This window comes from Melitaea cinxia, chromosome 13 (assembly GCF_905220565.1).
Source record: "Melitaea cinxia chromosome 13, ilMelCinx1.1, whole genome shotgun sequence".
Lineage (NCBI taxonomy): Eukaryota > Metazoa > Arthropoda > Insecta > Lepidoptera > Nymphalidae > Melitaea > Melitaea cinxia.
The window spans coordinates 4,387,551-4,401,536 of record NC_059406.1 but is presented as its reverse complement, the minus strand read 5'-3'; the positions used below and the strand labels follow the sequence as shown (position 1 = coordinate 4,401,536).

The window sequence follows — 13,986 nt, the reverse complement described above, 5'->3', positions numbered from 1 at the left end:
TTACGATTGGTCAAAATATTTATTCAATTTTTACAGATCGGAAAAGTGTGTGTACTTAAACTTCCAACAACAATGTAGACTCTTTTAAGTTCAATGAGCGGTCTTCGAATTAAATTTTGAAACAAGTGATCCGTAAAGATACAGAACTACGACTTAGTCTTATGCAATACAAGTATTTTTAGATATAAAGAGTATTTTCGTTCATTTCGTAACTGTGGTTAAAAAAAATACAAAACATACATTTTATTAAGAGTATAAATAATTTAGCGACGTGTTATCTAACATAAAACAAATAAATAGGTACTCAACTAACGGAAGTTATATGACGAAAATAAGTAATTAGTTTTGCACCAAATTTCAGTTACTTTTTTAGTGTTGCCGTCGCTTGGTTTGGTTATTTTCATTTATCATATTTTCACTAAAAACAAGTAGAAATCTACTGAAACGTTCTCTATTGAATTGTTGTTCCAGTATATGTAGGCTTGAATTTTCTGTTTCGTTTCAAGTAAAACACTGCTATTGAATAACAAGTATCTGGAAGTTTAATCTGTCACCTACCTACCAACACAACGTGTTATTAAACTGGCGTCCTTCCGGTTAGGGCCAAATAAGAGATACATTGAGGCATACCACAGCTGAAAATATACGTATAAAATGAAGCAATTAGTAAGTAAAGCTCATTGCAACGGAAATTAAAAATCGACAAATTTGAAAAATAAAATTGAGACGACATGGGAAAATTGGCTACAAATAACCGACATAACTGTAAAACTCAGGATACTCGGCCATTGACACAACGCTAACGTACACAAGACGGTAATTTCGTAAATATTAATTATTTAATAGTTATTTCTATTATTTTTATTAAAGTGTTAGGGCAAGTAAGTTGCGTATTTAGGTTATTATATAGATTCTGATATCCCAGTTAAATGGAAGGACGCCAGTTTAATAACGTGTTGTATATATACAGATGTAATTACCTAGTGGTGGCACGTAATTTTGATTGTGCAATATTTAAAGCACTACCCCGTCGGCGCAATTTACGGGCCCTGCTTTCTGCTCCTCGGTTTGCGAATTCGATTTCCGTCTGATTCTGGGTGAAATATTTGTATTTATATTGTGTTAATACATTTATTATTTCTATGTATATTTATAAAAAAAAGTTAGCTATAATAGTCGTCTGTTACCTATAACACAAGCATTAAGTTACCTTACCAGCTTACCAGTTACTATTGAAACAGACAACCGTGTATGTAATACTAAATCTTACCTAAATACAAACAATGCAGACTCAGATTCCAGTCAGAATTCCCTCTATGAAACAATTTTTCATCCCAATCGTAAATAGTGGATACAAGCCAAATTTAAGAAGCGACCGCGGAACGAACATTAGGCGTAGTTATCACTGTTTGGCACCTTTGAATAAGTATTTAATCAGGCCTGCTTTTACTGTATGATACAGGGTTTATTATATTAGTTATTGCTATTCGAGTTTCGAGTAAAATAATTTTAATCTGATTTTATGTATTGATTACGATCGATAGAGATAGAGTTAATTCATATTATATATACGTGAATAAGTGAAGAGAACGGTGGTATGATAGGCAAATCGCAAAAGATTGTTACAATTTACTATGAAACTAATGAAACTACTCAGGTGTGATTTGAGTTTACTTGGTTTGGAAGCTTTTAGGCTTTTAAGGTATTTGGCTTGGAAATGTATATTTAAATAATACACGGGAATTAAATTTACACGAAGTTCTACATCATATAGTGTTAATACGATACATTTTGCTGAATACCAAATAATGAGAATTAAAAAAAACAGATCTGATAAAAATTGAGCTAGCTGTACACAAGTAGAGTTTTTAATTCCATGCTAATTTGTATGATTTAGTAGCTTTTACTCAAGTATTTCAAGTAAGAAGTTGCAGTTCTAACTATCCCATGTACCTACTTACCGCCTCAGACGTAGTTAGAATTAGAGGACGATGATTTCAAGTTTAAGAGGTTGAAGTCAATTTGATGTTGCTGGGTTATGTTTTTTTCTTGTATTTTCAAATAATCTTGGACATGCGGGAAAATGTGTATCCACTGAGGTGATATTATTATTAAAAGTTTTTAAAAACTAGTCAAAATACTACTAGTCACAATACTTCGACTTTTACGGCTTCGTTTTTTAATAATAATGGGATCCTCTTCCTATCAAATGTTAATACTTAGGCGTTAAACATAACAATCTTCTGAGCTGCCGAGAAAACTACCGATGTCTCTTAAAATTAACGGTACTTTACGTTTTTTGTTCTCAGTGACCAATCTTATAATACTTTCTATAGATTAGACGCATGTCATCCAACTATAATATTAGTAAGCTTTTCGGGTTATGAAAATATTATCACATATCTTTCGTTTGCATTGTTCTATGCTTAAATAGCTTCCAATAAAAGAACACACAAAGAGGAAATACTTTTTCACCTTGTTTTCGTTAATTTGTAATCCATTTGCTTATTCGTATATAAAAGCAAAGTTAAACATTCTTTCAAACATGCTCGGTAGTTACGTTCATCGCACACGATCATCTATTCTACCCTACATACAAAAAAGTATTGAGGATGAATCGTTCATTATTAGTGACTATATGATTTGAATATTTTACATATAACATACATATAACAAACATAGTGGTTAAAAATCTCTTCTGCTAATGGTAACTCCGTTTCTAAACTTATTTTCAATAACAAATTTTTATTTTAACAATATATATTTTTCTATACGACCCTGTGTCTTGTTTGTCAGTGTTATTGTTTAATAATTATCTTTTTTTTCTGTAACTAGGTCGGCTAGCAAGTGTACGGCTAACTTGATGGTAAGCGATTACCGTAGCTTATAGACGCCTGCAACAGCAGAAGCATCGCAAACACGTTACCGTCCCTATCCCATATTCCCCCCAGGAGCTTTAGTCACCTTATTCACCAACAGGAACACAACACTGCTTGAAAACAGTATTATTTAGTTGTGATCTTTTGTAAGGTCGAAGTACTACCCCAGACGGGCTGCTCCATATTTTGAGCAGGAAATTCCTGCTGTGCCCTACCTCAGTTAATTTATTACGTTAGTCACTCTTATCGACTAAAAACGAACTTTATTTATTATTGTTATTCCTGTTAATAACAAGTAATGCTGTTGGCTTTATTTCGATTATTGTTTTAAATATTTCTGTAGTTTTTCATTAAAATAAGTTTGTAAGAGAATAAGGGCGCTAAATCTTCACACTTCTCTGTAGTTTTGCAAATGTATGATTCATAACCCTTTCAGATACATGAGAGTTGGTATGAACCAAGAACAGTCGGATTTGATTTGATATAGGTATGTTATGTCGTCAAAAGTGTAGTATTCCTTGAATGTCTAAAAAACGTAAATTTATTTTATTCTAATTTGGGTTAATGCAAGTCAATAACTCGTATTTGTCAATAATAACAATAAAACTTGTATCGTACAGTCTATGGTTGAGTGAGAGATGATTGATATGTGAGGGAAGATATGAGGGAAACCAAACCCAATGAAAGTCGATCTAACACTAAGTTTATTAAGATTATTTTGAGTATATATAGGCAGAAGTACAGACGTCATTCGTAGCAAACAAATAACAATTTCATTAGAAATCTGCATCAGTCAAATAACAATTTCGTAATAAATAAGCTAAATTAAGGAGGTTATTAGTTTGCAAGACAATCATATTGCTCAATGTGCGTTAACCCGTACAAAACTAAAGTGTCCAGGCTCTAATAGTCAACAAAAAAAAAAAACGCTGTTAATAACTACTTGATTATTTAATAAATCACGCTGCAAAGTAATTGTTGTAACTAATGTAACTTCACCACTAAATGTTGCATTAGAATACCTTCATCGTGTTGTATGTCATTTCGTAGTGATGCTCGTAGCAAACTGAATGAAGAGATATGAAGAGCAGTTTCGGTTGCTAAAGACTTAATGTATGTTGATAACGCTCGGACGTCGAACATCGATTTTTCACAGGATATACTTTCGAAAATGTGTTCAGGAACTTCATAACATTGTTTCTTCGTTGTGTATATTTTTAACCGACTTCCAAAAAAGGAGGAGGTTCTCAATTCGATTGTATTTTTTTTTTATGTATGTTACATCAGAACTTTTGACTGGGTGGAGCGATTTCGACAAATTTTTTTTTAATCGAAAGGTGGTGTGTGCCAATTGGTCCCATTTAAATTTATTTGAGATCTAACAACTACTTTTCGAGCTATATCTAATAATGCGTTTTTACTTGACGCTTTTTTCGTCGACCTACCTTGTATTATACCGCATAACTTTCTAGTGGATGTACCGATGTTGATAACTCTTTTTTTGTTGGAAAGGAGATATCCCAAGCTTAGTACCATGATAAGGAAACCAGGATCTGATGATGGGATCCCAGAGGAATTGATGGAACTTCTTGAAAATCCGCAATAACTTTTTACTGGGTGTACCGATTTTGATAATTTTTAATTTAATCGAAAGCTGATGTTTGTCATGTGGTCACATATAAATTTTATTGAGATCTGATAACTACTTTTTGAGTAATCTTTGATAACGCGCAGTTACTTGACTATTTTTTCGTCGATCTACGTTGTATTACTCGTCGATGTAATTGAAGTCGGTTTTTTTTTCGTTTGCGAGCAAACACAATTATATTACTATTTACTGCATTTTGCTCTGATGGAATGAAGATGCAAACTGATATCAGACGATCGCAGCTTAAAATACAGACTGGTTTACTAGAGTTAGTATCCGGAGTATTATTCATTTTTAACACCGTTACTTTGTTTTAAAGAATATCTTATACTTAGCGGAAAAGAAAAACATTATAAAGAAATATCCACTTAGCAGAGACTCATACATCCATAAAGCCCTAGAGAATCAGCTTAACGGTTTAAGTTTCTTCTTTTAAGAAGATCGTCCAGCAATAGAAATTTTATTTGGCATTGTAATGTTTACTAACGTATTCTAAAGATAAATTAAAAAAATAAGACAATTGTTTTGTAAAATTTCTTGTCAGTATAATTATTATAGTAAGTCCGCTTTTGACAGTTTGTGTAGCACAGTAAAGTTATTATGGATGTAATGAAATTTATGTCATATTGTATTTTCTTTGATTGTATTTGTTGATTCTTGGATGGTACATTCTATTTTAATAGCTCTTTACTTGTCTGTTAGTGTCCCTAAAATTGAAACACACTTCAAAAGTTCGTAGTAATTTTAAAGTTCCTATGTTAGGGTTAACTTTACAGTTGTTGCTTTTATTCATATGAGACATATGATATATGACATAAGACTACCCAAATTGGCACCAAATATGCCAGTGGTTTACGTCCTCATCCAGCTTTCGCCGATAATCTTGCGCGAATCGTCAGTCTGTTACGATACCGCACACACTCTACCAAGAAACGGTCTTCGATTTGCAGCATGGGATTAGTGATAACTTTATTATTTTTAAAAATTCAACTACCTACTCCATTATTTAAGAATTTTTATGACAACTGTTAATTTATAAGTAACGTTGAAATAAATAAATAAATTAAAATAAATCCCCCACTCTTAAAGGCCCAAAGAAGATGTGATTTTATGTTGGAGATAGGAAAACATACACGACAGAAGCGTGCGCACAATTCGACAAGTTTGTATGACCTTTAAAATGTTTATTTATCATGTTCGGGGATCGAACCTACGGCCATTAGCACATCTTGTCACCATAGTTACTAGCACCATGATCAATTTTGACAAAATCTGATGACGAACATCTTATAAGTAGATATCTTAGTCTGGAAATGTGTGTGAGTAGGGTTGGACACTGATTCCGACATGCAACGACACTGTGGCGGAGTAGTACTTGATTATTGTTGTCAGATTTTTATTACGTCCCAAACATATTACGATTGATGACTTTATGATAGATTTTCAAGGACAAATATTTAGATCAAAAAGTAATATGTACAAGTCGGGAATCGAACCCACAATCATATCGGTAATATGAGCTTTCGTCATTACTGCAACATAACGGTGGATACTACCATCAGATACATGAGAGAGACCTATGGATGTTACATGTTACAGGCAGAATCGATCGATCTCACGAATTAATTATATATTATGAAAGTCTAATGATTTAGTAGAAAGTTATTAAGGCCAAATGTTTAATTGATTGAATGAAGGTTGTATTTATGTAATTTTAAAGCAAAGAATTCGTCGAATATATGCCAATAAGTTGTTAGCTGTTTTAAAAGTCATAATTAATTATAGGTTCGCTATCTTTATTATTTTTGTGTAAAAGAAACCAAACGTTAATTTTAAAATTATTTGTTAACTGCTAAGACTAACTTAGTTTAAGATTTAGCTAATATATGAATTATATTATGTTTTGGAGATTTACTTCCAGAGTATATCTACTTTTTTTGGTTAATAATTTTGCTTTGACACAGTATAATTTTATGATTAAGTAAGGGATAAATAAAAGATTTAGATCGAAATTTATAGTTTATATTAGATTTATAATAAGATATGTAGTCTACAAAATTTCACAAATTTTCACAACGTTATTTGAACCTAAAGCGTCTACCCATTTTATTATGAAAATAACATTATCGAAATCACTGGATCTACGTACGACGGGAGCTGATTTTACGTAACCATTATTTTTAAAATATAATCTAATAGGCAGTTTTTTATTCTCGCGATCTTTACATAAGTAAGTCAAAAACTAATAACGGTAAAAAAATAAAAAAATATTAATTCATAAAACCAGCCCCCCGATGAACCAAACAACAACGTCGTCCGATACAAATACAATTATATTTTATTTTATTATCGTTATATTTAACTAGAGTTATACAGAATAATAATTCCTATGAAATATAATTATGTATTCTTTAAATTTATTCCATATAATAATAATAATAATACTTAATAAGTATCGATAGGTAATGAATAGTTAATGTGCTACAAACTACCATAGTTTATAATAATAATAATAATAATAATGAATGAATTGTATTTCTTTATTATTTATTACTTTAATTTTATTATTTGATATTATCCACTAAACAATCATACAGCAGCCTCGGCCCGCGCTCGAGGCGCGGGCGCACATAATCACAAAAAAACATGTCAACACATAAAATAATAATCAATAATAATCGTACAGATAAAAATCATTCATAAAAACATTACAATAAAAATCTAAACATTAAAACACACTTAAAACAAACATTATATTAATATTATCGTAATTATAGTGTGTACGTATGTATATCATTTAAGCGAATATATTCGTACAGTCAAAATAATGAGCATGGCGCGCGGGGGAGCGGTGCGGGCGGCGCGGCGCCGGGACGCGGGCGGCATTACACTACACTGCGGTCCCGCGGGGTCCGGGACACGCGTCAACAACACAGCTTGCCGCAATCATTACCTATCAACAACACATTGGCTAGGCCGCCTCGCGCCTTCGGTCCAGCCGCGATGCTCACTCCCCGCGCCGCCCGTCCCTCGCATATTATATTATTACGATATCTTAATACTTTACGCTACTACGTTAGGTAAGCTTTATAAATTTTTCATTTCTCATTTACGCTATCAATAATAATAATTATACAACTTTTTTTAAATTTTATGCATTTTTTTTCGAAATTCTATCGTAACCTCGACTCTCTCTGCGGCGACGAGCGCAGTGGGCGCTCGACGACCTAATAAAAAACGTTCATAATAAGAAAATATATCGTGAGTACCTCTGCCGACTTACGATAGGTACGGCGCGGCGGACGGGCCGTGCCGGCGAGGCGCCGACTTTTGGCACCAGGATTTCGATTACGCGACTTTTTTTTTTGTATTTTCATAACGATTTAAGTAAAAAAAGGTTCCGCGTCGGCGGGAACGTCGCAAGCCGCATTACGGCTTACGAGATAATACGGATGGCCTGATGCGCGGGCGAGGCGCACGCCGGGCAGGGCGCCGCCGTCGCCGCCAGCCGCTGCGCGCACTCCAGACAGAAGAGATTGTGGCCGCACGGCACTAGCGCCGCCGCTACCCCGCGATCCGCGCACACCGCACAAGTGCGCGCGGGCGACGCCGCCGGCGACGGCCTGGGCGGGCCCCACGCCCACACGCCGCCGGCTCCGGGAGACTCGAACGATGGCGATTCGCCGAGACCTTCGTCGCGTTCCGTCGAAGACCAGATACCCAGCAGATCGCCGAGCCGACCGGAGGATCCGCTTGACGAGCAGGAGCCTGCAGATGAGAAAGCGGCCTCTTGTTCTGGGCGCAGTAGCGAGGCGAGCCCGGCGCGGTACAGCTGCGCGAGCGAGTCGCCCTCCGCCCCCGCAACAGCTCCCGCGCCCGTCGCCCCGCTCGCTGCGCCGGTGCGTAGCGCGATATGCGCCTCGATCTCCTTGCGAGCTGCCTCCACGCTCTCGGGCAGCCCCGTCACCTCGAACACGGGCTCGCGTTCACGCGACGGTGTAACGATGTACGTGTGGGTCGTGTGCTGGATGCGCTTGATGGTGGCTCCCTTGGGCCCGACCACGAGCCCAACGACGCGGTAGGGCACGCGCACCTGCGCGGTGACGTGGCCAGGCGCGCCGGCGGGCGGCGGCGGGGCGGCGCCGCACTTCCGCGAGGCGCGTATCTGGGAGAAGTGCTCGGCGGCGGAGAGGATCTCACGTTTGGCGCGCGCGACGTCCTCTTTACGGCCCGTCACCACGAACACGGGCTCCTCACCGCGCACCGGTGTCTTTATGTACGTGTTTGTCTTCGCCCGTAATGCCTTGATTTTGCATCCTGCAACAAAAATATATAGTATTAATATTTTTTCTCTTTTAAAATTTCTTCACATTAAATTGCTATATAATAATGTTTCGTATTATGAAAACCTAATAAATTGATGTTTATGAAAAATTAAAAAAGTAGTTATATTTTAGTGTGTTCGTAGATACGTATGCGAGTCGACGTAAAATTAAAGACGATGGCTAGCAGCCTCAATGTGAGGCTCGATATTGTCTTCGCCAGCCGGATTTGACTGCATTGTGATCCGAGTACGTCACTTGGCAGCGGCAGGTCTTACGAGGAACACGCTTACGTTCTCTTTTCTTAAGACTTTGTAAATTAATTTATTCTGAAAATTTGATTCCTTAAATATGTCATAATATACATGTCATATATATATAGTACGATGGGCCACAAATATAAAAATGTTTATTTCAGAAAATTAATTATTTTGCTACAAATAAAAAGGAGCGCCACGTGAGTGCAGTGTGTCTCGTACCGACTTGTGCATTTTTTGTACGTGCGTCCTGCTCGCGCAGCTCCACTGCGGTAAATCATGGCAGGGTAGTGTGCCATATCCTGTCGTTGCCCGAATGTAGGCTTGACCTCGATAATCGATTCGCATGTTTTCATGCTTGATAACGACGAATTAAGATTGTAATAAGAAATTTTAACAGTATTAAATTCTAAAAATGCCCTTGTTTCTCATGTATAACAGGAAAAAATATTTTTAGGACATTGTTCTGTGTATCCGTAAAAATATAATATTTTTCTTTTGTATTTTTCAATATATATTACTATCAGACCAAATAATTGAAAATATTTCCCGTGACAAAGTACGGGCAAGTACAAATAGGTAGGCTCTACATAATAGAGGGTCGTTTTATGAATCACACACAGGTCGACGGTCCCAAAACGTTGACCTGAGATTTTTCTTACTGAACGTCGTCTACTTTGACGTATTTTAAAACTGAGTATTGTAGTATTATTTGTAAGAAAAATATATAACGTTTTATTAACGGAAGATTTTATTATTTAAGAGCAAAAGGAATGTCAAAACGATATTTTTTTAACTAGGATTACAGGAGCATACGAAAGCCAGCGCTTTAGGAACCGAACAGCAGCATCGTTTAAGTTTTATGTATGATACTAAGCGCTGGCGGCTCGCCAACAGCGCGCCCGACAAATTAACGCTGACCCGCCGCGGCTTGCGGCGCTAATAGGTTGCCGCTAAGCGCGAAAACAGATCCCTCACTGATTTATTAAAGGCTCTATACTAATGCTGGAAATTACTCAACACTCATATATTATCTTTATTTATTTAATTTATAGAGTACCAGTTTCATTTTTTCTAACATCTATCCAAATATTCTATAAAACGAAAACCAAGAGATTCACATAATAAAAGGCGATACCTGCATAGCTACACTTTTAAATAATGTCTAGTGACTGTTTTCAAGAAAAACCTTTGTCTCTCGACGTGTAAATAGGTTACCATAGCGACGATATGAACTGCGCGGTTCGGTTGAAAAATGTTGAATTATTTAGCACAAGGTTCAGCCGCAGTGTATTGTGGATGGAGTAATAATAAGAGCGGAGCGTCAAAGCCTTTGGGTGGCGTTTTAGTCGCGTCAGAGCTGACAGCGTTTCATTTATACTACAAACACGTGTGGAGTTGCTAGCGTTAACATTCTGGAACGACGTATTATTTGCAGTTTTTCGTTCTTATTTTTCAATATAGAATTCTATAAAAACTTGTATTATAATGTTCGTAACAAAAGTATAATGTGTAAAAGTATTATTTAACATTTTGATTTGTGGATGCTTCGAATAACATTATTTATAGCGGGCATGAAAGATGTTCGCCGTAAGTTGTATATCTTGTAAGGGTAGAGATACAATTTCGATGCTCTAGAGGAAAGACCCTCCAAAAATCATTAGGTTTGTATTACTGCTCTCCCTAATAGAAAGAGGTGGCTGTGTGCTGTCCCTTTCTATCATCTTAGAGCTAATCGTGTTCACTGCTGTTTATTCCTCAGATTAATGTTGCAAATGGAAATGCTTCGTTCACTTTTGTATATTGATGAAAGGTAAAACACAATAAAAAAAAAAATATAAAGTTTATAACTAAGTTAGACCGTTTTTATTATAATAATAAGCGTGTATGCTTGATTTTTAAAAAGAGAATAAATCCTAATTTTGCAATGAGTTTGAAATGATAAGAAATATTTCCACAAATCTAATATGATAAAAATACTATATGATTGAAGGTCAAAGACATTAATAAAAAACATTGAATAAAAAGGACAACTGTATGTATTTGTCATTCAAGTAAACACATGTATATTCAAAATAATGATAAAATACAAAACAAACGCGATAAAGTCTTATTTATTATTCAAAAGAGCGGGATTACATGCGTACACCGCCGATATTTTATACATGCAATGCTTTTGTTAAATAATGTTCAAATAAAAACACTGTGCGTTGTGCTTAGAGACAGGATAGAACAGCGTAATACTTTAACAATAGTCCATGTGTAGGTGAAGCTCATACCTTAAAGAAATTTTAATGTCAGACGACGTCTAAATTGAGGTATAACGAAATTATTTGCAAAATAATTTATTACAAGTACGACAAACTGAATGGTAAAAATTTTCCAACATTGAAAACGAAGCTAACAAATCTAAAAGTAACATTGCATCTGCGCTATTCAATTAAAATGCATGGAACTAAAGTAGCAGTATGCACTAGTAGCAGTCTCGTAGAACCCAGTTCGCTCTCACCTACATTCGTACGCGTAGCTCGTAGCGGCCACTGCACTCTACGCCGTAGAACCGGGTCACTGCGCCGCACGCTACGATATTTTTACGATTTTCGTATTTCTTTTTTTTTTATAGATTTTACACGTGCCGGTTTCACGTGGAAAATTAATATTTACATTTCAGTTTTTTTCTTACTAGCAATTAAAAGTAATTGATATGAAAATGTATGAATCATATATAAGTTTAATAACTAGACATTTTACGTTAAATTTATAAGAAGTACTTATCTCTATTTTAAGATGAAAGATAAAATACTAATAAGGTATTATGTATATTTAATTATTATTGACTTAAATTGTATTTAAGGTATAATCGCGTAGGATTTTATCAATTTTCTCAGAGAACGGACTGAGAATGACGTGTATAAGATTAATAAAAGCTATTTTTAAATAGCAGTTATAATATTTTTATATATTATATTTGCGAAGTAAGCGTAATAAAAACAAATATTTTTAACTGAATTTATACTTGTATAACTTTTTACATGCACATGTGTGTGCTTTTTATTATAAGCGAGGGTCTCAGAAAGCGTGTAGAAAGCAGAGTAAAAACAGTTGGAGTATACAGATTTGGTTCACAAGAGATAAAAGCAGACTCATCCTGAATAATAAATAAGTTAAAGCTTAGTTTTCATGTTATTGATTACGATGTTACGGTTAATTTATTTAATTTATATTCACAAACAGAATCTCAATTCTATTATCTACATAGAAAAGGAAACGTAATAATTTAATAGCAATTTTTTTTAATTATTTACATAAAAGGCCATAAAAATCTTCATATAACTATTTTAATTTATTTAATTTCTTTTTATCGTTTTGGTGATTAGCACAGTCTGTAAAATGTGAAATTTTTGTCAAAGTATTACGATGTAAGAGATACAGGTCTGTGGTCGACGGACCACATAAGTAATGAGGTTCGTTCCTTTTGATAAATAATACTAACATAACCTTAATTAATCAAATAAAAACATATATATAAAAAAAAATCGTTCAATTGTTGTAGGTAATAAATATTTATAATAAAGTACTCGGAGATAATAGCAAACCAAGTTATACCAAATTGAGCATTTAAGGTGAGCTAAAAAAAACCGCATCAAAAATACCACATACGAGTAAATGTTTACGATGTCATAAAATTTATGCTTGTACGTAGGCCAGACTATTATAATAATAACTAATAATATAGTCAAAACCTACTACAATTTTAATTTTATTTTTAACTAGCTGGGCCCGCGACTTCGTCCGCGTGGAATTTAATAAAATAATTATTGTTCAGTTCGCAGTTATAAATAAAATCTAAAATTAAAGTAGCCCAAGTCACTCTTTATTACATCAGCTATCTGCAAGTGAAAGTCGCGTCAAAATCGGTCCAGCCGTTTCAGAGATTAGCCGGAACAAACAGACAGACAGCTAAGAATTATAAAAATTGTAATTTTGGTGTATGTACTGTACTGTGCATACATACATACATATGCATTTAGTAAAAAGCGGTTATTTTAATATTACAAACAGACACTCCAATTTCATTTATTTGTATAGATGTATAGATATTAAATAAATAGATCTTTAACGAAAAATCGAAGTAGCTACGGAATGTTATTTTTTATAAAAAATAAAAATGATTAAAAAATAATATTTTATACGTTTTCATACAATTTTTATATAAAAAAGATTGCAAAAATACACAAAAGATTGTTTGACCTGATAAAATAGGTAAGTTGTCTATAAAGTACCAGGCCAGTAGAAACGAAAGAGCGTCGCCATAACAACGGCGGCCGGTTTGCAGGGGTGGCCAACCTCGTGGCGCTCCGTTGCGCGCTAAAGCTACGAGGTTTCCCGCGTACCCTACAGCTGTTTCTCTATATCTATTATATACATACTTCCGGAGTACAATAGAAGTAATAGGACCCTGGGAATGAGTGCTAATTTATTTTCTTTTAATATTTTGTAACTAAAACGTATTTTTCATTTATCATATTGATATTATCGTCAATTTAACGAGTAATATTACGGCTTACGAGAGAATAAGGTTAAGTTTAAAAAGTTAGAACAAAAATGTTGTATCACTTTATTGGCTATGGAAGAAGCATTTTCATAGTTATTTGGCGAAGAGCCAGCGGTGACGCATCCCGTTGTCATAAACATAGAGTGTCATACAAAATAGAATAAATGCGACGCAAGTTTTGTAAAAAGGAATTAATATTAAAAGCTACGTCAAACATTTGCGTGTTGTGTAAATAGACCTTAACAGTAAAATCTTAACTAAATTTATACACCTCTCTTTAACGTCCAATCGAAATGTATTCTAAAAGTGCGTTTTATTTCATTTC

The 13,986-nt window shown here is 34.9% G+C and overlaps 1 protein-coding gene across 1 annotated transcript in view; it reads right to left on the bottom strand.

Annotated features, from left to right (window-relative positions):
• Positions 1-7,825: 7,825 nt before the first annotated feature.
• Positions 7,826-13,986, bottom strand: part of LOC123659130 (RNA-binding protein MEX3B) — a 53,844-nt gene continuing 47,683 nt past the window's right edge. The window contains exon 2 of the mRNA XM_045594388.1: positions 7,826-8,844. Within this exon, the coding sequence (XP_045450344.1) occupies positions 7,964-8,844 (881 nt within the window). The 3' untranslated portion in view covers positions 7,826-7,963. The remainder of the gene's footprint in view (positions 8,845-13,986) is intronic.